This window comes from Choloepus didactylus, chromosome 6 (assembly GCF_015220235.1).
Source record: "Choloepus didactylus isolate mChoDid1 chromosome 6, mChoDid1.pri, whole genome shotgun sequence".
NCBI classification, from domain to species: Eukaryota; Metazoa; Chordata; class Mammalia; order Pilosa; family Megalonychidae; genus Choloepus; species Choloepus didactylus.
The window spans coordinates 27738870-27766587 of NC_051312.1; the positions used below are offsets into that span (position 1 = coordinate 27738870).

Consider the following 27718-nt stretch of genomic DNA (forward strand, 5'->3'; position numbering starts at 1 on the left):
GAATGAAAAAGCAGGGTTCAAATTAGTTTTATATTTCTATGTTTCTGTATTTTTGTGTGTTTATTTCTATATTTGTTTGTGTAGTGTTTATTTTCTTACCACAGGGTGTTAATACCAAATTGTCAAACAAAAATTCTTAAAGGAGCTCCATTCAAACTGCTTAAGGATAAATAAGAATTTTATGTACATATAAATTAACACTCCTGGAGACCTACCCACCCACCACCACCCCCCAAAAAAAAAACTAGGCTCCAGGGTTCAAAAACTTGATTTTTTTCAAATTATTGTAAACAAACCTGACATTTGAAAGAAATTGTACTCTGGAATTTCCTGATGGCACTAGAGGGCTGCTTGGAGAAAGGCAAAGACTTTCTAACTGCCTGGGTCATAACTTTATGTGAAATAGATAAAAAATTGAAAGGGGATAAGGACTTTCATCAACACTAAGACCATCTTAGGTGTATTAACTCCCCTCACCCTCATTTAAAACTTTTAAAACTAAGCTTCATTTTTTCTGTCTCATCTATTTGTGCCCCCATGACCAAACCAGCTAAGGCAGCTATGGGGCAGGAGTTGGGTGTGGAAAGAAGAGGGAGGGTGAGCTTGGTTTAGAATCCTTTCTACTGGCTTAGATATTAGAAATAGTTGGGACAGAGGAAATGTTGTGGAATAGGCAATGTATTGAGATAATTCACTAATTAAAAATTATTTTTTTCCAATAATACCATTGTAGTGGTAACTGAAGTAAACAAATCATTATTAAATGTAAATAGCTTTGGAATGGGGATAATTGATAAAATCTAATTGCTAAATTTGAGAAAAAAAGAGGAAATGCACTTGAAATCTATGGAAACATTCCTGAATTTATGCTTGGGACAATTGAAAGAATTATTGTGTATTTCCACAGCTTGTGGCTATTGAGGTTGTTCATAATTTTAAGATATTATGAAAACAAAGAGATTTTTAACCTCCAATAGAAAAAGGAGCATTATATCTATCAGATTTTTAAGATGTTAAAAAAATATGTCTGTGTTTAATGAAATTAAATGATTTGACAAACTTTTTTAAAAATTATGTTTTGTAGGATGTTTAAAGAAGTCTCAAAGAACTTTGGGTAACTTAGGGCATGCAGGTATGCAAAGTATACAGGATGAGCTTTGTTAAAGAAAAGGGTGGCCTTTTCCTCAAGAAAGTTCAGGACAAAGCCTGGGTGCACATGTAAAATTGTGGAAGTTTGTGAAAGTGAATTCTGTTTGTCATTGCCAATGCTGAGCAAAAATTTGATAGGCTTTTTTATAATATTTTGTAAGAGCTTTTTGTTTCAAACTGTTTTCATACAAAACTGTATGTTAAAATAATTCAGATTATTATTCTGGTATTAATGAAATGTTTTAAAAAGTTGTTCTTAACCATCTGAGTATTCTGACTAGAAGATAAATATTCTATATCATATCAGAATAATATCCTTGATGTTTGTGTTGAGTTTATCATCCTTTATTTTAGAATACTTTTGTTGGCTCTTTGGTTAAAGAAGGAACCAAATATTATTTCACAGTAACTCATTCTCCTGTTTAGCATAATGTTCAAACCTGACAGCTTTTGATATTTTGCCCTTCCAAAATTGATCCCTAAAGAATGTCTTTTATTTCAAACAGTTGCAAAGGATTTTTTTCCTTTCCTTTGTGAAAGTGAAGTGATATTACATAGAAAGTGTTTGGGAGGTATTCCAATAAGTAAAAGGGATCTCTCTTAGCTACATTTTATGGGTGAAATGTTTTTCATATATTTACAGATTGTATGAAATTTCTAAAGACTTGACAATGTTCTCACTATCCATGTTATAGACTGATACTGACAGAGTTCAAAGAAACAGCTAAATTTACTTATCAGTTATACTACCATGCTCTAATGTTTCCCTAACAGTACATGTGGTCAACAAAAAGGGATTTTAAAAGAGAAGCAAGGCAAGTATGTAAATTATGTTTACCTGTTTATTAACATAGCCCTGGTAAATATGTAAAGGTGAGACAGGACAAAACTGCTATAGTTTGTGGTTGATGACCTAAATATAAGTAAACTGTCAAATGTTATTATTTCTGGAAATAGCTTCATTTAGAAAATGCGTATAAGAAAATTAGGTCCTATATTGTAAGCTGTTAATACAGTCACATTTATTTCTGAGCTCTGCTATTTCTAAATTATGAGATGACTTGCTCTTTATGTGTAACCTTGTAGCTCCATGGAATTTTGGCTTTATGTGTGATAGCTTAAACTCAGACACAAATCTCTCCAGTTCCAGAAGTACAAAAGAAGCAACCCATACAGCAACTGTTAAAGTGGCTGAAAAAGTTTAGACTTCAATTAGGGTTGTAAATGAGACTAATCTGGTTAAGTCTAAAGGAAATAAGAATACAGGGTAAAAGACGATTTTGTCTGTATTTTAAAACTAATTTCTGTATGAAAAGAGAGACTTATTTTGTCCAAAATTTAACACTTCTGTGGCACACTATCTAATTTAACCTTCCTGGGCAGTTTATTTAAACAGTCTAATTCATATTTATGGAACATGGAATGTAGAATAGGGAATGAGATCTTAGTATTCTGTACAAGTTGATGTAATACTCTGATGCATTTCAGAGTGTTTTGGGCATCAAATGAAAAAGTATTTGCAAGGTCACTTGAGGGACTGGGGAAAGAAAGCATGACAAAATTAAAATTCCCCACCAGGGGAATTCAAGCAATAGGGGCTCTTATTTTACTCTAAAATATATGAAACCTGCCTAATATGACATAATGTCTAAGAGTCACTTCGTGAAAATCTCTGTGTTGCTCAAATATGTTCTCTCACTCTCTCTCTAAGCCAAACTCTGCAAATAAACTCTTCCCTCTCTCCTACATGGCATATAACTTCTAGGGGTAAATTTCCCTGACACTGTGGGGTTAGCAATGGATTTTTTTTTTTTTCTAAAGGGGTAAAATAAATAAATTTCAGTGTCTAAGAATTTCAAATAGAGTCTAGAGTTGGGAGATCATTTTGGACGTTTTTCTTCTGCAGATCTCACATACTATTTCTGAAAACCCTAAGGATCTCCCCAGGTCCTATCTAAAATCTATAAAAGTTATTTTCCTAAGGTAACTTTGTTATAAATCACATTCTTTTCTCCTTTTATTTAAGCCTATAATTTTCAGTTTACTTACTAAGTTTTATTTTTCAGAGACTTAAAACTTCTGGCTTGTTCTCATGCCAGTTAAGCCTGAAACCCAGAAGTACCAGTTTCTTCAAGAACAACAACCAGTTTCATTCCTCTACCCCATAAGGATGACACCTCTTTTCATCATGGTCATTGCCCAGATATCCCTCAAGATTTTGGAATGGACAAAAATAAAAGGGAGGACTCTTAACTGTGAAATGAAGAATTTACAATGATTATGATCATTGAATCATTATATAAATGTTTTCCTTTCTATATTGTAGAATAGGCAGAAACTGGTACCTGAAATTACTGAAACTCAATTAGTATCACCCTTGTTTATACTTACTAGTGTAATGGTGCTGTGCCCTGGTCTCTGCCCTGTTTACTTTTGCTAGTTTAGTAGCTATTCTACCCTAGTCTCAGCCCTTTTCGAACTTTTTAATGGTTATTCTAGCCTACTCTTCTCTGTGTTTATATATATTATTTTAATGATTATTCTAGCTGAGTCTCAGACTTGTGTATACTTACTATTTTAATGGTAACAACTCCATTCTCCATTGTTTCACTCCACCAAAACCCTGGACTCAGACTGGGAGAGACAGATTCTGGGGCCAATAGGTCATGCATCTCTTGGTTCATGCATAGCATTAAACTGTTTCTCTCTTTGAAACCCAGGTGTCATGAATTGGCTTTGTGCTTTAGGCAGAGAAACTCACTTTTGTCTGGTATCAAGAATTTGTTTATTTTTAAAGAACTTTAAAAACTATAGAAATCAGGATAAAGGAAAGAGTTTTATGAAATACACACAATTTCAACTTTCTGCAACTTAATCAGCGTTCACAGAAAAGTAGTTTTTTTTAAATGTTTTGGAGATAGACACTAAACATATATTCTGCATCCAGATTTTAATCTGGCAAATTTACAAATTTCAGGTCCTAAGACATTGCAAGAGTCTTTATTTTGCTAATTTAAACAATAAAATAGACATTCCACAGGTATAAGTGACAAAGGAATTCTCAAAATTTATACTGATAATTGGAAACAGAAAGCTGCAAAAGATTACACAGAAAATACTAAAAAAGTTTTGATAGATGTAATATATATATATAAATATATAATGGAAAGTCAGGAACAGTAGGCATAAAACTGTCAGTAATTGTTAAGGCATACCTATCTTCTTTAATATTTTTCAACATTTTGAAAATGTCCTCACTGTTAGCATATACCATATATTTTACAACTTAATTGTCTCACAATATGTTTCTTAACACTAGATCCAAATGTTTGAAAAACTGTTTTACATTTTCAGCTATTTTTGGTTTATTAATTAACAAAAACTAACTTGTAAAGCACAAGTGAATATTCTTCATAACAAACACCACTATGCATTCAAAATATTGCAAAAAAATATTTATATTAACAACAACCATTTATTTGTACTGCATCGACTTCTTTATATTACTCATCTGATTGAAACTCTATAGAACTGGAAATAGTGTTTACATTGCACATTTGAGGAATCTGAGACTTAGATTATCAATGACTTACTGAGAGTTAAATAGCCTAAAAGGGAGCAGATCTAGAATCTAAACCCTGGATGTCTGATTCAAAAGTATGCACTCAACCACTGTGCTATATTTCTTCTCTCTATATTAAATTAGTTGTGTTTGGGAATTGTCATTGTGCCAAAATGTAGCTATTTTCCATAATAAAATTATCTGAAATTGGAACATGCCTGGGGATTTACTTTAAAAGATATTTCATTTTCTTCTCTTGCATGTTAAGTGGTCTTTAAAAACATATATATTTACATGACAGGTTTAACCCATATATTATGGTGTCAGTATTCATGATTTGCAGTGAATGGAGGAGACCTAAGGCTACATCAACTGAAAAATGGAATGGCAAACTGTTGTGTATACATACAATGGAATACTGAACTGCTAAAAGAAGGAGTCAAGTTGTGAGGGGAACGGACACTGAGGACAGTATGTTGAGTGAATTAAACCAGAAATGAAAAGAAAAACATTATAATGCATCACTAATAAGGACTAAATATAATGTGCAAACTCTGAGAATTGAGTCTGAGAGCATAGGTTACCTGAAGACTTATTATAAGAGTTCCTAGATTGTAAGCTTTCAACAGTTACATCTATTCCTGAGTTGTAAAGGCTACTTCTAAATTCTGAGATGCTGAGATCTTTGTGTATAACCTGGTCAGTCCCTGGAACTTTGGATATCTGTGTGACACCTGAGATTCAGAGCCAGAGTCCAGCAGCTATTAATGTCAGCATTACCCCATACATTTTTTGTCACAAATTATATAATTTAACTTGTATGGTCAGTTTATTCAAACAACATAATTACATGGAATGTTGAATAGGGAGTGAAATCTGGTTGGTTTTACAGGTTAGTGTAAAGCCCCAGTACGTCCCAGAATAATTTTGGAGGAGAATGAAAATATAACTGCAAAGCCCCCTTGAGGGACTGGGAGAAAATGTGGAAACCCTGAATTTCCCCACCTGAGAATTAATGATACTCTCATAAGCATTGAGGACTGACAATTTAGAAGGCTGAGCCCTTGATCTTGGGACTTGCCATTTTGAAGATTGTTACTGCAAAGGAGAGTTTAAGTCTACTTCCAATTGTGCCTAAAATTCACCCTAGAGAGCCTCTTTTGTTACTCAGATATGATTTCTCTTTCTAAGCCAACTCTACAGGTAACCTCACTGCTCTCTCCCCTATGTGGTACATGACTTCCAGGGGTGTAAGTCTTCCTGGGAAACATGGGACATGACTTGCAGGGATGAGCTGGGCCGTGGCATCATGTTATTGAGAAAACCTTCTTGGACCTAAAGGGGGAAGAGAAAGACAACAAAATAAAATTTCAGTGGCTGAGATATTTCAAATAGGGTTGAGAGGCCATTCTGGAGGTTATTCTTATGCATTATATGGATGTCCCTTTTTAGCTTTTACTGTATTGGAATAGATAGAAAGAAATACCTGAAACTGTTGAACTTCAACCCAGTAGCCTTGAAGACAGTTGTATAATTATATAGGTTACACTGTGTCACCATGTGACTGTGAAAACTTTGGGGCTCCCACTCCTTTTATACAGTGTATGGACAGAAGAATAGAAAACTGAAGACAAAAAATAAATGAATAATAGGGTGGGATGGAGAGTATGGGATGTTTTGGGTGTTCTTTGTTACTTTAACTTTTATTCTTATTCTTTATTGTGTGCAGTAATGGAAATGTTCAAAAATTGTGGTGATGAAGGCACAACTATATAATAGTACTGTGAACAATTGTATATTGTGGATGATTGTATGGTATGCGAAATTATCTCAATAAGATGTAATTTTAATAAAAGTAATGGGAGAGGCAGTGTCTGCTGATCAAGAGGCAGCTAGGGAGTTTCCTGAAACCCCAGGGAAAAAAAAATATGCATACTTTCCAGATCCTGGAGTTGTCATGGCCCTAACCCCCATGATGTGGAAGGGATAACTATACTGTGTACAAATTCACCCTACTCTTTTCTGGTCTCTTTTTAAAAACCACAAAGCAATTAAAAAAAAAGATATCAATCCAGGTTGACTTGCTGGGACTCTGGTTTATGTGACTGATTATATGGAAACACTATAATCCAGGCAAAATTATAGAAATTGGGAGCATGGACAATGGTGATATTAGTTTTAGAATGTTGTGTTTGAGTAAGAGAAATATTTTTCTTAGGTTGTATATATGCATATTACTTACTTTAGGATATAAAATGCTCAAATATCCAACAAAATTATGAATTTATCTCTAGTCAGACGTTCTTAGTTACTACAGTTGGCTTTAGGAACAAATTGCTATGTAACTATTTGCAATAAAAGAGTACTAGGCTGAAACTCACAATGACACAACTAACCTAATGAGTAATGAGGTCTAATGCAAGTAATTTTTTTTTTCAAGATTGGTTTTCTCATTAGGAGCAGACAGATGATAAGGTCCCATTTAAATCTAAATTTCTTTGATTCTGGAAGAACATAGCTGAAAAAAGAGGTCCTAGTACAGCTGTTTCCAAATTCATAATTTATAGTCCATCTGATGGCCACAAGCAGGATCCCTTATGGTTGAAATGACACTCTGAGTTCAGAAACATTTGCCTGATGTTCAAACTCCTCTTTACAATTTATTAATGTACAAAATAAATTGTCCAGATTTTGCTTGTTTCTTACAGTTACAGGATCATTATCTTCTGTATCATCCCACTTAAGCTTGGGAGAATATATATTATAAACCTTATTATACTGACTCAAAATTTGTTTCTACATTTTACCTATGTAGAAGATAATATTAATGATATATTTCTTTGATTTTCAAATGCATTTGATTAAAAAAAATTAAATCATTCAATTTTGTCCCTTGATGCTATTTAAAATATATCTAATTCTTTTCTCCATGACATTCTTCCAATAATGAAACAATTTTTATTTGTACCCTAAACCTTCAATTCAGTGGTTCTCCAAATTATGTTTTTTATTATTCATGTTGATTTCCCATGCAAAAGAGCTTGAACAAACTGTAACATGTTAAATATGTGGTCTTCATAACTATATATATTGATTCAGGATTGTCTAGCCACACTGGATTAAAGTAGAACACTACCACCTTATCATAACAATTATATTTCTATTTTACTTTTTTTATTATCAGCATGGAAGTGTTAACAATAGCTTCTATTAGCCACAAATCAAGCACATCTCTTGAGATTAGCTATGGAGTTAAGAAAGAGACTACATTAATTCAGATGCCATAAAGTTAGATTAAAATATTGGTTTAATTGAAGAATCATAAAATTCTTGTTAGAAGGAAGGTGGTCACACAATGCAGGAGCAGATGAAACACATTTCAGGAAAATCTTTTTTTTGGCCAGGGCTTCATGTAGTATATGTAATTGCTGGAGAAACTATCCAATGTAAGATCTTGCTAGTTTTGAGAAGTTGATTTTTGCTGTCCTTTAAGAGGCTACACCATTGAGAAAATTCATCCTACCAATTTATAGCTAGAGTATAGAATATTGGCTGATACCTTGGCCCCTCCTTTTTTAAACAGTTTCCCTAAACAATAGCTCTAACTGTAATATGTTATTTCAGAAAGCCCATTTTCTTAGACTTCATCCTTTACATTTTATTCAATGTGCTTCTATTTGAATGATTCTAACACTAAATTTGTTTCAATGACCATGTTTCCCTATCCAATTTTTAGGAAAAAGAACAGAGAAACCCTAAGTCCTTAAATTGTTTCTGATGTGACTAATTGATGATGTAGGAAAAGAAAAGCAAGATCATTCATTGTATCTTCATTAATTTTCACTTTGTTGGTTTTTATTTTTCCTCCTGCTTCTTGCAATTTTATTGTATAACATATTAATTATTTAAATCTATTAGGATATAATAGCTAAACTGTTAAGTAAATATAATAACTGTATTTCTAAAGGACTTAGGTTTTACATAAATCTTTTAGAAAGTAATTTAGCAAACTATCACAATTAATGTATTTATGTGTTATTATGAGTATTAGGATCAATAGATTATTAGGAATGTATTAAAATAAAAAATCAGAATGTGGAGAAGCTTTATATAAAAATGTTATCCTTATGCTATAAATTGCTTTGTCAAAATATAAAATAATAAGTACATAACAGCAGAACATGGATACTTTGATGGAGCCAATGTAGATATAATTATTAGTTTGTGATCATGAGCTATATTTCAGAAAGCTGTTGTATCATGTTATAGGGATTTCCTATAGAGTTAGGGTTTCTCTTTTGAAAACTTGGTTATAATAATCACTGCCTATCACATTGTTTCTATATGTTGATATGGCATGTGACCAAAATATTTGACAAATGGGATTATTCCTGAAGAATATCAGGGCAGTATAGAAACAATGAAATAAAGTGTACTTTAATGTATTTTATTACACATTTACATGCATTTAATTGGTAAGCAACAAGAAAAAACTGCCACATATTTTGTAGGTATGATCAGATAAGTTTTATTACTATGCACTGGATATTGCTCCATTTGGTAGAAATATACATTTTTTCACAAACCAAAAATCATTGTTTCTTATATATTGCATTGTGTTGTTTAACAACGGCTGTTGGATTTCCTAACAATTGGAGTGATGACAATGGTGCTGGAAAGAAGTTTTGATGGTTGGCTGAGTGAGCAGAATGATAAAAGACTATATGGAATTATGAGAATTATAGGTGAAAATAAGCAATATAGGTCCTTATTTTTTTAAGCTATCAGCATTTTCAAACTGTTGCACTTATTTTAATAGTTTATAATATTTTGTTGAAATTTCCTGAAGTTTATAATATTTTTGCTGAATCCCATTGTATTTTTGAAGAGAGCACATTTACATTGCTCTTTTGGTATTTCCATTAAAGAACTGAGTTAAGTGAAGTTGCCAAATAAAAGTATTCTTCTTTGTTTTATGGAATAATTTTTAAATTAAATACTCCAATTTTATAGTTCTAAACAAATATGGCACACTAAAGAAATCCAGGAAGTTCTGTTTAATTCTGTAAAATGGAAGACCTCTGTGGACCTTTACATAATTATATGCAGTTTTGAATTCTAGCTCTAAAATGTTGGTATTGTGTGATCTTGATAAGCTTTTATCTGCATTATTTATCCATTTGTAAAATAATTCAACCCTTGTATAGTTGTGGAGAACGAAGAATGACTTCACTCTCTTTAACCAGTTCTCTCCCAGTTACGTGTGTGTTGTGTTTGTGTGATTGTCTGCCTACTAGTTTTTCAATATTCTTTTACCAAACTGATGATCATATTTTATTACTAATCAATCCAGAGCAGGATGGTATTAATTGATTACATAGGAAATTAGTAGACATTCAAAATAATAATTAGGGCAAAGAATCATATACAGAAACACACATACATACACACATAGTTTTTCGAAAGCAAATATTGAATATATTTCTTCACATAAGCTGCTTTGAAAATACCATACTTTTTTCACCTCCACATCACATAGGTATTTGAATGATGAACCTACCTATAATGCCATTACATATTCCTTAAATAAGTTTCTGCTTGAAAATTCATGTTCACTGAAAAAATATTTTTCTCTTAAATATTCTTTTCATTGCTTCTTTACCCTCTCTGTTTCTTACACTATATATCAGAAAATTTAGTATTGGCAGCAACAGGGTATAAAACACAGAAAGAATTTTGGCTATATCCTGTGGGTAACTAGAATTGGTTCCAACATAAGTAAATATCATTGTTCCATAGAAGAGAGTCACTACCATCAGGTGGGAGGCACATGTAGAGAAGTCTTTATATCTGCCTCTTGCAGACTGTAACTTCAAGACAGTGAGAAGGATACCAAGATAGGAACTAACCACTATCAGAAAGGTAGTCACTGATGTCACTCCAGAGAGGACAGTGAACAAAACCTCACTGAGTTGGGTATCAGAACAGGCAAGTTGAAAGAGCAATGGGGTATCACAGAAATAATGGTCAATTATATTGGGCCAACAGAAGGACAGACCAAGGAAGCCACTCAGGTGGGTGAGTGAGTTGGCACAACCTAGTAGGTAGGTAGCAGTAACCAGGTGGATGCAGAATGTGGGGGTCATGAGACCTGCATAGTGAAGGGGGCGGCAAATTGCAACATACTGATCATAAGCAATGGCAGCCAGGAGGAAACACTTAGTCATCAAGAACATGTTGTCAAAGTAATACTGAAGGAGGCATCCCTGATAGGAGAGGACTTTCTGTTCTGCTGAGAAGTTCACCAACATTTTTGGAATAAAGACTGAAGAATAGCAGAAATCCAAGAAAGCCAACTGACTAAGGAAAAAGTACTTGGGGGAATGGATCTGGACACTGGCCTGAATTATTGTGATAATGCAAAGAATGCCCACCACAGTGGTGAGATAGATCAAGAGAAACAGCACAGAAAGGATAGTATTCAGGTCAGGGTTTTCAGTCAGCCCCAGGAGGATGAATTCTGTTACCACAGTGACATTTCTATCAGCCATTTATGTGGCTCCCCTATGAGGGATCTGCAGGGAAGAAGAGGAAAAAGAAAATAGCCATGTAGTACAATTTATGTGTATGAATTCAATCTACTAGCATCTTTAGAGAACTGTATGATTTTAATTATTTTAAATAGTAATCCACAATAAACTAAATTTTCACCAGCATGAAAAGTTAGCCTGATATAAAACCTTAATTAGATCAAAGTCTCACCAGAGCAAATTGACATTAAGCAGCACAAAAGAATACCTGGGAAAATTAAAATTCCCTTGGATTCTCCTAAAAGAAATGTTTGCTTGGTAGAGACCATTCAGGAGATGAATACTGGATAATACTGTATTCCAGATTCCAGAACACAAGACCAGGACCTTATAATTTAGGGACAATCATTCTTTAGCAGAGAACTCAATATTCAACTTGTACAGTTTTTGAGATCTAGAAAAAATTTTTCTCTATAATATATTATACAAAGATGTTATATCAAAGATTTCATTTATAACAAAATTACTTATATGCCAAAAGTCACTAGGAAGTCATTCTTTGCAATTCCAACCAATACTATTCCTTTCATCCTGTGATTTCCTATAGCATTTATTATTCAGTGTCTTGGATTTATTCATATCAGAATTTTTTATGGTGTCTTGACTTTTATTAATAATGAATCAGAAAACTTTCTCAATGTATTTTAATTCCCTGCAGTCAAAAAGCCTCAAATCTAATTTCAGGGACAGCGCCTGTGCTTCCTACATAGTAGATCATGTTTGAATTGTACTTTTGGCTTTTCATCTGGCAAAAGTTAAATTATCAAATTGATTTTATGCTAGATTTTATCAGGTAATATCAAATACAAGAAAATAAAGTTTCAATATACAGTGTGTTTCAGAAACACTTGATTATATAGTATTTAAGAAAAACTTTTTTCATGGCAGAATTTTTAAGATCACATAATAAGCTACTTAGCTTTGTGAGTTTCAGAAAAGAGTACATACTATAGATCATTCTCCAAATTAATTTGATTACTGAATCTATTGTCGCTGAACATTTATGTATATAGTGTTCCAAAATCCATAAGTTAGCAATAATATTCCCCTGGCATTGAATAAAAAGCAGAAAAACATGGGCTAGGTTTTCCACATCATAATATGATGTAAGGCAAGTTGGTTAATAAAAATTCTAATTCTGTGAACAGTGCTGTAAAATAACTTTTATTATGTCCATTTTACTAAAACTGCAAGATGTTAAAAAATCACCAGAAAGTTTCTACCACTTTAGTTTGTGATTTTGTGTCATTAGTTTCACCTGTAAACCTTCCTCAAGAGATTCGTATAAGAATTAAATAAGAAAATATGCAACAACTGCATAGCTCATCACAGGTGCCCTTTAAATGTTAACTGTCTATTCAAAGTAAAAAAAACAAAACAAAACAAAACAAAACAAAAAACTAAGGACTGAACCATCTGTTCACACATTGGGAAAATGCTTTTTTATGTGTGTATGTGTGTGTTGTGTGCATTTTGCCTTTTTTTTTGGTATAGATTTATTTAGTTTGCCTTGCTTTGATTCATTTCTGTTTTTTACGTTGTTACTTTGTGTTACTTTCTGTTACTTTGACAATGAGCTTCTTCTCTTGCTGTTTTTATATTTTTTTTTTTTTAATTTTTATTTAGTAAATAGTATTTTTTTGTCTGGATTGCCTTTCATCCCATTCTGCTCTATTGTGAAATCAGTTATGATAAAATTATCACTGAGTCTAAAAATTACCTCTCATAATAGAGCCAAATAAATCTCTGCTCATTTCCTCAGTTTTAAACAAAAGTCATGTTTATAATATTCAATTTTAGAGTTAAAAATATTTATTTAAAGAAGTTCTTTTTAAATTTGCCTAAGTTGAAAATATGAAGCTTTTAATACATCTTCCTGAGGAAAGTAAGGAATAAATCTATAAATTATTTCAAGAGAGCAAGTTAATTTTGGTAATTGACTAATTTTATTTCACTTATCTCAATAATTATAGTGGATTTGAAGCAGATGATTTGCTTTCAAATTCTTTTCACAGGATATAATGAGAATTGCTATGTTTTAAAACAAGGGAAGGCATTTGTAATCCCTTTATTAGAACATGTAAACATGACACCTACCTGGTGTTGAAAGGAAGCCCTGGCTCTTTTCTCTTGTTTCCTGATGTGTTTATATTTGTTTCAGGTCCTTTGGAGAGTGGAATACCCAATGATTTTGTGAACACTGGGGTTGCTCCATCATTTCAGATCATTAAAATAACTAATGATGAGCCTGGGTGAATTAAGGCCCCAACACTATCCAAATTGTGGCAATTCTCATAATTGCCTTTTCTCAATTTTGAAGAAAAATTGTCAAAGATGTTCTTTTCTTATCTACATGAGGCTCCATAAGGAAAACCTGATGTATTGAAAATTATAATAGTTCATAATAATAATTTATTCTAATTTAAACCATCCTATGTTCCATTTGTGATCATATGCTTCTATAAATACATTATTATAGGTAATAATACTTGGGAATCCTATATATGTTTCAATGTTAGAAACCCCCAAAGAAGTAGAGGCAATAACTAAATAGAAAACACGTGCATGCATGTGTTTTCATATATTAGAGTCTGTTTTAGTATGAAGGGTAATTTAGTCAATTAAGGCATTAAGATAAATATCAGGATCAACATTTATTCATTGCATTAACTGAAAACAGAAAGCAATATTTATGAATATTTAGAAGGCAGATACTTGGAGGATGGAATGAAAATATAAAAAAGATAAATATAGATGAAATGTGGGCTAATTTTTTTAATTAATTAATTAATAAGTAAATTAACACATTAATAAATAACAAATATAAGGCTCTAAGAAGTCCAAATACAGCCAAACCAACAAATACAACTACACAGGAACTAAATGAAAATTTGCAGTGCTTTTAAATTAGGCAATAGTGAGAATGGACTAACTGCAGGGAATATTGTACATTGTTTAATAAACATAAATATTTCTTTCTGGAAAATGAGAGTAACAATTTCTATTTAGTAAATTCCTACTTCCTTACAGATATTTTAAAACTGTTATTTCTAATCCATACACAACTTTATTTAGTTAAATATTCTGATCCACATTATATATATATATATATATAATAGGTGTCCCTGAATAATTAAAGAAATTACCCAAGTTCACACTGTAGGAAGTGCTAGAACAAGAATTTCAAAACATTTTCTGATGTAAAAATCTGTGCCCTTAGTAAAAATGAATTTATTCCATAGGACTTCTCAGAATTTACAAACTAAGTAGTGAACATAATGATGATGGAATGCAGCCATATGCATGAAGTATAATTGAAAAGACTAGAAATATTCAGTCTGAAAAGAAATTGGACTCGGTAAGTTATTATAAGAAAAACTGAACATTTAAGTATTGTAAGAATGCACAGTGAGAAGATATGAGTTCTAAGACTTCATAAAACATATGTAAGACAAATCTATAAAATCTATAAGGAGAGTAGCAGTTATTGCTTAAATTGAGAAAAAATGTGATTAATTGGTAAAAGTTAGTACTGATTTTGGAAGGGAGGGTACACAACTATTATTAGGGCATTTTTAGAGTGTATTATTCTGTATCAGGTTAGAATTTAGATGGATGTTTATATAATCCTTAGATGCTCATGAAACTGGGAGTCAGAATTTGTCCACATGCTACATTTGAACAAGAACAGCTAAAAATTGCCCTCAAGACTAGTTCAATGTAGTCACTGTGCACTCATGCAGAGAACCAAATCTGAGCTCTTAGAATATAAATTCATTTTGTTGGCCCCTGGGGCTCTTAAGTGACAAATGGTCTGTCCAGAAAGTACCAGAAATTTATTTTCCTGGCCATTGGACCAATTTCCAAATCATAAACTCCAAGGTTACAGAAATGAAATTTTAACATATGTGCAAGTTAAGCAAGATAAATATCTGTTATGTCCTGATTCCTCCAAGTGTTGTTGAAAACTGACAGATTTTATGTATGGAGTTAGGGGCTGGAACTGCAGTTGTCTACTCTAAGATTATTTTTCCTGATATTTTACATGACAGTCAGTGGAGGAGCATCAGATATTTCATTGACAAAACCCTCATTTATTTCCTACTGACTAAGGATATCCATCATTTAAGAGCACTTAGAATCTGTTTAACTCAAATTTCATTCATTTCAGAGTAAAGTCTCTAAGGTATAGCTATCGATCTATATTTTATCTATCTATAACAAATGGGATATATAACTAGTTTTCCAATATTACATCTTACAAATGTGCCTTCCCATTTGCCTCAGGATTAGAGGAGAGAGATCATTTTTCCCCATTGAAACACCAAGTTCTTTTTTATAGTATAATATTGTAACTACCTGTTAAATTGAAGGTAGGTACTAGACAAAAAAACACATATTTTTCATAAAATATCAGCCCCTAGACACACACACACACACACACACACACACACACACACACACACAGTGAACTGTGTTATTTTATCTCCTTTCTGGAAGCATATAGTCCCTTCTTTTATAAGGTGTATATTGTAATGGGATTTCTAAATAGTTCAATTTATATTTCTGAGCATCAGCTATCTTCCAATATAATATTACTTGTCTTTCATATTCTGGAATATAACATAATGAATGTGCTTGAAAAACTGTGAAGGATTATATAAAATTAATTTTGTGTATTATCATTATTATACTATTTAATTCTGAATTAAAATGTTCACACAAATTTACTTATGAATTAAAATGTTCACCCAAATGCATTTACATGAATTTCTCATATGGAACCAAATTTCAAATAACATATTGTATGTTTTATAAAATTTGTGAAGTGTTGTATAAGTGTTTTGTGTTATTATTATTATCATGTCATTCTGAAAATTAAAATTTCATAGAAATTTCTTTGCATTAATGAGTAAAATAATTAAAATTTCAATTTGTTACTTTCACTTTCATTTATAAAGACATTGGTACCATTCAGTTATGTAAATTTGAGATGAAAAAAATAAAAATTCAATCTACATTAATGTTATGTAAGTACAGCAATTAGTATTTGTGCCACTTTGAATGTATAATGTCCCCCAAAATGCCTTTATCTTTGATACAGTCTTGGGTGGACAGATGTATTAGTGTTGATTAGACTGTAATTCTGTGAATGTTTCCATGGAGATGCGACCCACCCAACTGTAGGTTTAACTGATTAGATAATTTCCATGGAGGAGTGGCCCTGCCCATTCAGCATGGGCCTTGATTAGTTTACTAGAGCACTATATAAGCTCAGACAGAAGGAGAGAGCTTGCTACACCCAAGAGGGACACTTTGAAGAATGCACAGGAGCTGAGAGAACAGCTGCAGCTAAGAGAAGACAAAATACCCAAAACACTTTGAAGAACACTATTTTGAAACACAACCTGGGAGTAAGCAGATGCCAGCTGCATGCCTTCCCAGCTAACAGAGGTTTTCTGGATGCCAATGGCCTTTCTCCAGTGAAGGTACCCTTTGTTGATGCCTTACCTTGGACTCTTATGGCCTTAAGACTGTAACTTTGTAACCAAGTAAATTCCCTTTAAAAAAGCTAATCTATTTCTGGTGTTTTGCATAAGGGCAGCATTAGCAAACAAGAACAGTATTTATAGAGTATTTAGCTGTTTCAAAATTGTGTTACATAGATCAGTTGCCATTTTTTATATAAATTTGTGGATAAAGATACTCTCTGCAATACTTTTTCTTCAGATATAGCAATTTATAGCAATTTAAAAAGAAGACATATCTTTTTAACAATTAGGATTTATATATATAACTTGAATTAAAGGGTACTTATTGGCTTCCCATATAGAGCATAGCTTTTCTTAACTAGAATAGCTCTTTGGGGAAGTTTTTGTTTAATCTGCAACTACTATACTGAAAGATCCTTAAATGAAAAGAACAAACTAGTCTGGTTATTAATGCCTTCTTAATTAGTTTTGAGTCATTCTAGATAAGTATCAGAGGTTTCTAAATATGAAGTAAAATTCTTCAGAATAGTGTTACTTTGAGTGTTAGTGACCCTTTTATATGAAGTGAAAATTAAGGTGTGGCATTCTTTCCTGTGCAATTTCAGTTATGCTAGTAGAAACTGAGGCCAGGAATGGAGGAATGGGGTTAGATGTGCCACAATGAATGGAAGGGAAATCTAGAACCATGGTTTGTTTCTGAGTTATTTTCAATGTTTACATTTATTTTGATGACTCTCAAGCTGTAGTTTAATATAATCTCAGGACCAGATATCTGTCAGTTTTCTGGATAACTCATTTTTTGCCTTGGAGGTGTTTTATTTATCTTCATGCTCAATGGGGAGACAAAGTTAAGATAGAGTTTTAAATTTCTAAATTATATCTTTATCTATTTGTGTATTTTTCTATACATATGCATGTATTTTTATTTCTCCCCATAAAGAAAAATTAAAACATTTTGGATTGTCTAAAGATAGCTAACCTCTGTCTTATGTCTGGTTTTAGTTTAGTTTCTAAAATAACCAGGTATGAGTCCTATTTCTAGGCTTCTTTCTTCCTATCTAAAATCAGAAGGACACAATTCAATAAATAATGAATGAATGACATTTCACCCATACAAATTTAGCTAACAAAAAGATAGAAAATCCCTTTTACTTATTGGAATACCTCCCAAACACTTCCTATGTAATATTATTTCACTTTTACAAAGGAAAGGAACAAATCCTTTGCAACAATTAGAAATAAAAGACATTCATTAGGGTTCAATTTTGGAAGGGCAAAATATCAAAAGCTGTCAGGTTTGAACACTATGCTAAACAGGCAAATGGGTTACTGTGAAATAATATTTGGTTCCTTCTTTAAGCAAAGTGCCAACAAAAGTCTTCTAAAATAAAGGATGATAAAATCAACATAAAGATCAACAAGGATATTATTCTGACATAATATAGAATATTTATCTTCTAGATGGAATACTCAGATGGTTAAGAAAAACTTTTTAAAACCTTTCATTAATACCAGAATAATAATCTGGATTATTTTAACATACAGTTTTGTATGAAAACAGTGTGAAACAAAAAGCTCTTACAAAATATTATAAACAAGCCTATCAAATTTTTGCTCAGCATTGGCAATGACAAACAGAATTCACTTTCACAAACTTCCACAACTTTACATGTGCACCCAGGCTTTGTCCTGCACTTTCTTGAGGAAAAGACTACAGCCTTTTGTTTAACAAAGCTCATCTTGTATACTTTGCATACATGCATGCCCTAAGTTACCAAAAGTTCTTTAAGACTTCTTTAAACATCCTACAAAACATAATTATTTTTAAAACAGTTTGTCAAATCATTTAATTTAATTAAACACAAACATATTTTTTCACCATCTTAAAAATCTAATAGATATAATGCCCCTTTTTCTATTGGAGGTTAAAAAAATCTCTGTTTTCATAATATCTTAAAATTATGAACAACCTCAATAGCCACAAGCTGTGGAAATACACAATTCTTTAAATTGTCCCAAGCATAAATTCAGGAAACTTTTCCATAGATTTCAAGTACATTTTCTCTTATTTTCTCAAAGTTGGTAGTTAGATCTTATTCAATCACCCCCATTCCAAAGCTATTTACATTTAATAATGATTTGTTTACTTCAGTTACCACTACAATGGTATTATTGGAAAAAAAAATTTTAATTAGTGAATTATCTCAATACATTGCCTATTCCACAACATTTCCTCTGTCCCAACTATTTCTAATATCCAAGCCAGTAGAAAGGATTCTAAACCTATTCTTCCATATATAGTCTTACCTTGGACACAATTCCTTCATTCATCTAGCACTTCATATAGCAAATGTGACTAATCAGATTAAAGATAGCTAACCTCTGTCTTATGTCTGGTTTTAGTTTAGTTTCTATAATACCCTCTCCTAAAACAGGTATTCCTCTAATAACAAACCTCCTTACAGTTGTAGATTTGGCTCTGACAGGAAACATCAGATATACACAATTTGATATATTTCCTTCTTAAAATGACTCTTGGCTGCACTTTAAGAATTCCCAAGATTGGGATTATGATGTGACCTCTTTTACCCAGGGAATATTGTGTTTTATCAGAAACTAGACAGACAACAATGATCAACTTGTGAAATATAGTAAATATCTGGTTCCTATATGTCAAGACTCCTTTTCCTTTCATGAGGCAGGAACATAAAATAGGGGGCAAATCCTCTTTAGAGATACCATTCTCTCAAAACACCCAAAGAGTTTAATAACATAGGAAATTATTCCATTCAAGACATGAATTTATGGTGGGCTGGGCAGGCAAAGGAAATTATTATTTAAATGGGATCAAGATATCAAATAAAAATAAAAATAATAATCATTATGATCTTCTTTCTGGAATTTACACCCAATTCCTTAAAGTAATGAACACCCTTATTACCCACTTCAATGACAATATTTTGCCTGTGGATGCAATACACACAAAATAATACCCATTAATTGGATTAGCTCCTGTTATATAGACTATGGTGTTCCCCAAATGGCTATGATAAGCTTCCAAAAGGGAAAATAAAAAAAAAAAAAAATGACCTCTTCCCATTCTATAGAAACTCCTGCAGAGTCTATCACCAGACTAGAGATAGCTCTAAATGGATCATGAAAAACTCATTAACCTAGGCTAAACCTACTGAGTGTTCTGTTCTTGGTATTGCTCACTTGGCATTAGGGCAGCTCTCTCCAATGATGGAAGATGCACTATAAAAATACAAATTGTATTAGAAAAGATATATTTAGAGTTAGAAAAAAATCTCTCTCTCCTAGGACAGGCCATCAGCTCAATAGCTGATGAAGTATTGGAAATTCACAAAATGACTCTAAATAATCTGTTGGCATTAGACTATATTCTGGCTTCCCAAGGACATGTATGTGCACTAGTGTTTACCCAGTGCTGTGTATTCATAAATGACAATCAAAGGGAAGTTTACCATCGGTAGAAGCCCATGCTAGAGAAGCAGCCAAATAAGCTTACAACCCCCCCAAACTTGATTTATCCAATTATCTTTTTGGTTAGCTTCTAGGGTCCTGGGAACCTTGGCTTAGAGATGTCCTAATAGAGACTGTTCTAGTTTGCTAATGCTGCCAGAGTTCAAAACACCAGAAATGGATTGGCTTTTATAGAGGGGCTTTTTTTTTTTTGGTTATACAGTTACAGTCTTAAGTCCATAAAGTGTCCAAGGTAACATATCAACAATAGGGTACTTTCACTGAAGGATGGCCAATGGTGTCAGAAAATCTCTGTTAGCTAGGAAGGCACATGGCTGTCATCTGCTCCAAAGTTCTGGTTTCAAATTGGCTTTCTCCCAGGATGTTCCTCTCTAGACTGCAGCTTCTCTCCAAAATGTCACTCTTAGTTGCTCTTGGGGTGCTTGTCCTCTCTTAGCTTCTCCAAAGCAAGAGTCTGCTTTCAATAGCCATCTTCAAACTGTCTCTCATCTGCAGCTACTCTCTCAGCTTCTGTGCATTCTTCAAAGTGTCTCTCTTGGCTGTAGCTCCTCTTCAAAATGTCACTCACAGCTGCACTGAGTTCCCTCTGTTTGTCAGCTCATTTATATGGCTCCAGTGATTTAATTCAGACCCACACTGAATGGGCAGGGCCAGACATCCATGGAAAAAATCTAATCAAAGATATTACCCACAGTTGGGTGGGTCACATCTCCATGGAAACATCCAAAAAAGAGGTCACACCCTAATTAAAAAGATTAATCAATCTGCCCCTTAAGATTGCATCAAAAAATATGGCTTTCTTTTGGGGACATAATATATACAAACTGGCACACCACACTTGCTCAAAATCTTCCAACGTGTTTAACAGGAGGGAATGCTACCTAACACATTCTATGCATCTAGCATCACCCTACAACAAAGCCAGATAAAGATACTACAAGAAAAGAAAATTGCAGACCATATATGAATATAGATGTAAAAAATCCTCAGAAAAATATTTGCATATTGAATACAATACCCATTACAAGAATTATACACCACGATCAAGTGGGATTTATCCCAGGTATGCAAGGGTAGTTCAATATAAGAAAATAAATTAATATAATATACATTAGTGCTCCTGCACTGTGGTCCCTTAGTCAAATTACTGGAGGAAACTGAGACTCATGACCAACTGGAGGGGTAGGAAGAAGTTGAGACACTTCCAACAGGGAGAAATCACCCAGTTGATGTCACTGATCATCAACATTTTCTACTTGAACAAAGGGATCTTTGAGGGTGCTTCTTTCAAATACATCAGATGCTCTGGAAAAAATCAGATATGAAAGCTTGACAGATTCTCTAAGCTAGACTCAAGGAAAGAGTTATACATTAAGCTTATATCAAACAAACAAGATCAACTTTCCTTATTGTGAATACTGGAATTGGAATGAAAAGGACAACTTGATCAATTACTTTGACACTATCACCAAGTCTCAGGTGAAGAAATCCAGAGAATCTTTGCAGGCTGGAGCAGACAACTTTATTGTTAGCCAGTTTGTTGTTGGTTTGCATTCTGCATATTTGGTTGCTGATAAAGTGACCATGATCACCACACATAACAGTGCTGAGGAAAATGCCTAGGTGTCTTCAGCAGGAAGGTCATTCACAGTTAGAACTGACACAGGTATACCTATGGGTCATGGAACAAAGGTTATTTTGCAAGTTAAAAAAAGACCAAACTGAGTACCTGGGTAAACAAAGAATAAAGGAAATTGTGAAGATACATTCTCAATTTATTGGTTATCTAATTACTCTATTTTGGAGAAAGAATGTGAAAAAGAAGTGACTGATGATGAGGTTAAAGAAAAGGAAGATAAAGAGGAAGAAGAAAAAAGAGGAAAAGGGGTCTATGACAAGCCAGAAATAGAAGATATTGGTTCTCATGAAGAAGAAGAGGAAAGGGATGGTGACAAGAAAAAGAGGAAGATCAAATAAAAGTACATTGATCAAAAAGAACTGCACAAAAATGCCTCTGTGGACCAGAAACCCTGACAAAATGACTAACAAATAATATGGAGACTTCTATAAGAACTTCACCAATTTCTAGGAAGATCATTTGGCAGTGAAGCACTTTTCAGTTGAAGGACTGTTGGGATTCTTTGTCTCCTCTTTCCCAAGCTCTGCTCACTTTCACCAATTTGAAAGCAGAAAGAAAAAGACCAACATTAAGTTTTTTGTATGCAGAGATTTCATCATAGATAATTGTAGGAAGCTAATCCTTGAATATGTGCATTCAGCTAGAGGAGTAGTGGACTCTGAGAATCTCCCTGTGAATATTTTCTTGAAATCTTGCAACAAAGCAAAATTTTGGAACTTATCTCAAAAAAATTGGTCAAAAGTGCTTAGACCTCATCACTGAACTGGCAGAAAATAAAAAGAACTACAAAAAGATTTAAGAATAGTTCCCTAAAAATTTTAAGTGGGAATACATGAAAACCCTAAAGATATTACATGTCTGCTTCTGGTGATGAGATGGTTTTTCTCAAGGACTACTGCACAAGGTTGAAGGCTAGCAAATATTTTTCCGCAAGGCTACCTAGTTGCCCCAATAACATTTATTTTAAAGACATACTTCTCTGATTTTCTATGCCATCTTAATTATGTGACAAATTATGTTTCAAAATTGAGTCTTCTTCTAAACTACATATTCTCTGTCATCGGCAAATCCCTCTATTCATGTGCAATACAACACTGTGCTAATTATGTGCCGGTGGAACTCCTTTTCCATTTAGCTACTTCTTCAATGTATACTTGCAGTAGCTCATGTCTGGCTGCCTGCTGACTTCCTGGCTACCCTCTGACACATCTGGTTGCCTTCTGACTCCCTTGCTATCCTCTGACACATCTGGTTCCCACATGAGGCCTTTCTCTTCACCTGCTGTTCACTCACCTACCATACTAACAGGATCATTGCTCCTAATGCTTTGCAACTAACTTTCCTAATCATTCTCTGTATCACAATTCTATAGGATTCCCCCTCTAGGCAATATTCTCTATTTGTAATCATAAACTTTGAGAAATCACTATTTACTAATAGAAAGTGACAACCTAATTTTGATACCAGTTATTTGGCTTCAAGCCAATCTTCTTAACACCTTCACCTTTCCTAGACTGGAAAACTAGGAGAGACAAACTATTTTCCCAGCAACTTTCCTATTTTCTAAGATGAGTTCCAAGACTCATGAAATCAGGGAAGGATGGCAAAATGCTGCCTGAAAAATAAGAATTTTCTGCCTATTAATAATAATATTTGATTCAAAATTAATTTTAAGCTAGAGTTAAGACATCCAACAGGTTGTGTTAGGTTGTCATGAAGAAAGCAATGATTGATCATATATTTTACAGATAATATATTCTTTGTTACAAGGATATTTATTAGAATCATTACAAAGTCTGACTATGAATAGACACCTATTATAGAAGAAAGAATAAGCAAACATCTTTAGGAAATTGAGATGGGAACTCAGTTATAAAAAAAAGCAGAGGACCCATACAAAGCATTTGTAATAGATAATGTAAGAATTGGATTGTGTCAATTTTGGATAGTCTCAAATAATATTGCTCAACACCATATTCATGTCTAAAAGCCAAAATGTACTGAACACTCTATTCCATTAAGAAAAAGAAAGGACATTCTGGATAGAGTGAGCACTATCTGGGGAATAAATAAATAAATCATAGGGTGCCAAAAATGGTTTAATTAGAAATTTAAATGTGTCAGGTGGAAGAGATCCCAGGGGTAGAGGTGACTACTTTTATTTAAAGAACACTTCATGTTCAAAGAGAATAGAATATTTTAAAGGTGAGTTGAATATACTTGAATGAAACAATTGGTTTCACCTTATACAATTTAAATATTTAAGCCCTTTTCACTGAGAAAGGATACACATCATTCTAAATAACAAAGGCAAATGTAAACTATTTTATGTTGTTATTCAACATATGAGCAAAATATAGGCAGATAATTCACGGATATTTACAACTTTAGAATTCAATCGTTTGAGATAGTTAAAATTTTGATCATTGCATTAAGCTCTCCCTTCTTTCCCATAATCCAATATGCAGGAAAACAAATGAGAGAGGGATTTATTTTTATGCTGTGTAGAACATTGAATAAAAATCAGAATAATAAATAAAACTTAGCTATTGAAGGTAAAAATAACTAGCATTTATATAGTCTTTTATAAATGCCACAACTTAAGCCATTTCAGTTCTATTAAATGGCATAAGTCACATAACAACTGTAAGTGTTGACAATTGCTGGCCCTTTTCATAGATACAGACTTTGTCACAGGAAGAGTAAGTGGAAGAATGTAATTTTCATGGTATCACACAGCTAGCAGATGGCAGGGTGACATGATAATTCAATTCTAGCCCATCTGGGGAGGACAGTGCTCTTTAACCATGACATGACACTTTACTGACACTTTTAGGTGGACCAGATGCAAACCCAACAGGATGGGACTGGTGATGAGGCAAGAGACACCTGGAGTGAAAAATTTAAGGAGGCTGTCACTTTCAAGATTTTGCAATGCAGGAATGGCACTGAGAATGAGTAACTCCTTAAATTTTGCAACCTTGGAGCCTTACCCATGTCCTGATCCTAATAAAGGGAAAAGTAGAAAAATGTAATTAACAACTCAATAACTCATTATTAAATACCTATTATAGTAGGCAATGTGTTTCAACTCTAGCAGCTACAAAAGTAAAGAACATGATATCATAACCTTAATTATAACTATAGAAATATGAATAATAAATAATCCATTTAATTTGATAGGTGATAATTTTACAATTTTTTTTTCATTTTTTTCAATTAATTCTCACAAAAAAGGGAGCAAGCTTTAGAAAGTTAAAATAGTTGCTTAGTATAATCCAGATAATCATGGACAATTAAAGTACATTAAAGCAATAGGTACTGACTTGCCATGACAAAACATATGTGAAATTTGTCAAACTATCTACTTTAGTGAGTCTCACTATCTTTATCATTTATGAAAAGTCAGTTTAGACATGTTCCTCTAAAGTTTTGTGGTTTTAGAGGAACAACAAAGATAGTGGAGGATGCACAGAGCACTGTGGGACTAATATAACAGCCAATATCTTATCTCCTCCTGCTCCACACACAGACAGACAGGTAATGGATACACTCCATGCTATATGTGTTTTCCTGTGGTTATCCTGTATATTTGTTTCAATCTGGATCAATCTTCCCAGGCTAATTTTACTGAGTGAAACTCTCTTATATCTCCCAATTAATATTCTACCAAAATATATTTCTATTATTTTTCTATACACATAAAATATTTCCTCCATTTTCAGTATGTAAACTATATAACAGGAACTCTATGCTCTAAATCATCAAGTGAGAGGAGGAAAATGATGGTTGAAATAGGTAGTTGGAAAATAATGTGAGAAGACAATTTATGATACAGTGCTACTGAAGCATGATTGTGAAAATCCACTGAGAAGTACTATAGCATTGTCCAGAATTGTAATTCCATAAAGGTGAGATCAGATGACAAAGTTATGGATCTATCTCCAGTAGTTTCAAATGGCTCCAGTGTCTGTGCTGAGAAAAGTATAGTTTGGTTCATCCTGTGCCATAAGCAGATGTATAGTGAAATGGTATCAAAGGAAATTTCATTGCAATGTTTACAGTGATAATCAATAGGATCTAAACAGGGGAAAGTGGAAAATACACAAATAGTAATATTCTTAAATTAGAAATAATTGCAGGGAACATGAACAACAATCTGGACACCCAGATACAATTTAGAGTATAGGCAATGAGATCCAGCAAGGTAAAATGAAATGCTTATGCTAAATTTATCCTTTCTACATGTGAAACACCAAGAAAAACCATCAGAAGAAAATCTGAATGAATTGAGGGAATTTGTACCTTTTGGCTTTGCTGATATTCTCCATCTCCAGTGGTTTCTATTTGGATCATTCTTGGTCATCTATATCATTATCCTGATGGACAATGGCACCATATTTCTGATAACAAAACTGCATCCTGCTCTCCAGATCCCCATGTGTTTTTTCATGGACAATGTTTCCTTCTCAGTAATCTGCTAAGTATCAGTTACTATCCCCAGAATGCTAATGAATCTCGGGACACAGAGAAGAATTTCTTTAGTTCCCTGTTCTTCACAAATGTGCTTCATCCTTATGTTGGGAGCCATAGAGTGCTTTCTCCTGGTGGTGATGGCCTATGACAGCTATGTGGCCATTTTTTAACCCACTTCTCTATTCTCTAGTAATGAGCCAAAAGATGTATGTCCAACTGGTGGCTGGCTCCTGGATCAGTGAAATTCCAGTCCAGATAAGGCAGACATGCCAGATTTTCTCTCCATCCTTCTGTGGGTCTAACGGTTATCAACCACTTCTTCTGTGACATCCCCCCAGTACTCAAGCTGACCTGTGGAGACATCTTTGTGAATGAAATGTTCGTCTACATAGTTGCTGTGTTGTCACTGCTCCAATTCTATTAATTCTTTTCTCCTACACCAAAATCATATGCAACATTTTTAAGTTACCTTCAGAGGTGAAAGCAGTTTCAAATATCATTAAGATATCTGCTATAAAAAATATCACAGTTATATCATATATATGGTTATACATACATACACATTGAAAATGATGAATGTAAATTGGGCCAAAGCCTTCTCCACCTGCTCATTTCATCTTGATTGTGGTGTTATTCTATGGATCAGGAATGATTACATATTTAAGACCCAAGACCAGTCACTCACAGGATCTGATAAAATGCTCTCTGTTTTCTATACCATTGTGACTCCCATGTTTAATCTCATGATATACAGTCTAAGGAACAAGGATGTCATAATGGCACATAGAAAATTTTTATGTAAATAATTTAGTTTATTAAAGAATGAGTCATTTTTACAAGAGATGTTTTCTCATATATTTGTAATGAAATTTCAATAGATATTTACTTTTAACTATAAGTGTTGCCTTACAATTTGATGACAATTATTTCCAGTGTATGAAATTTAATATGAGAGACCTTTCTGTATTGTTACCCAAATTATATATATCAGCAAATTGCAAATCATTCCATTAATAATTTTATTATTTTTTTGTGTAATATCATTTCTCAAATAAAAATGATAATGGCTGATGTAATATAGTCAATAGTAATGTAGATTATATTATACTACTTATTACAAATGATGCCATTGATTTTCACACAGTGGTAACAGCCATTTTAAAAACCAAGTTGCTGATATGCATTTATTGAAAATATATATGGTTTTTTGCCCAGCAATGATGTGCCAGAGCAACCATTCCTTGGAGAAAAAAAGAAACTTTCAAAGGGGATGCAGTTTTATAAAGATAGTGGCACATCAATATGA

General features: G+C 33.1%; 1 protein-coding gene and 2 pseudogenes across 1 annotated transcript; 2 read left to right on the top strand and 1 right to left on the bottom strand.

The window, feature by feature from the left end:
* Positions 1-10323: 10323 nt before the first annotated feature.
* LOC119535975 (olfactory receptor 1052-like) lies at positions 10324-11262 on the bottom strand. Its single transcript, XM_037838389.1, has one exon. The coding sequence runs from the start codon at positions 11260-11262 to the stop codon at positions 10324-10326; it is 939 nt and encodes a 312-aa protein (XP_037694317.1).
* A 1893-nt stretch (positions 11263-13155) lies between these two features.
* LOC119536816 lies at positions 13156-22685 on the top strand (annotated as a pseudogene).
* Positions 22686-26159: 3474 nt separating this feature from the next.
* LOC119536358 lies at positions 26160-27218 on the top strand (annotated as a pseudogene).
* The last annotated feature ends 500 nt before the right edge of the window (positions 27219-27718 follow it).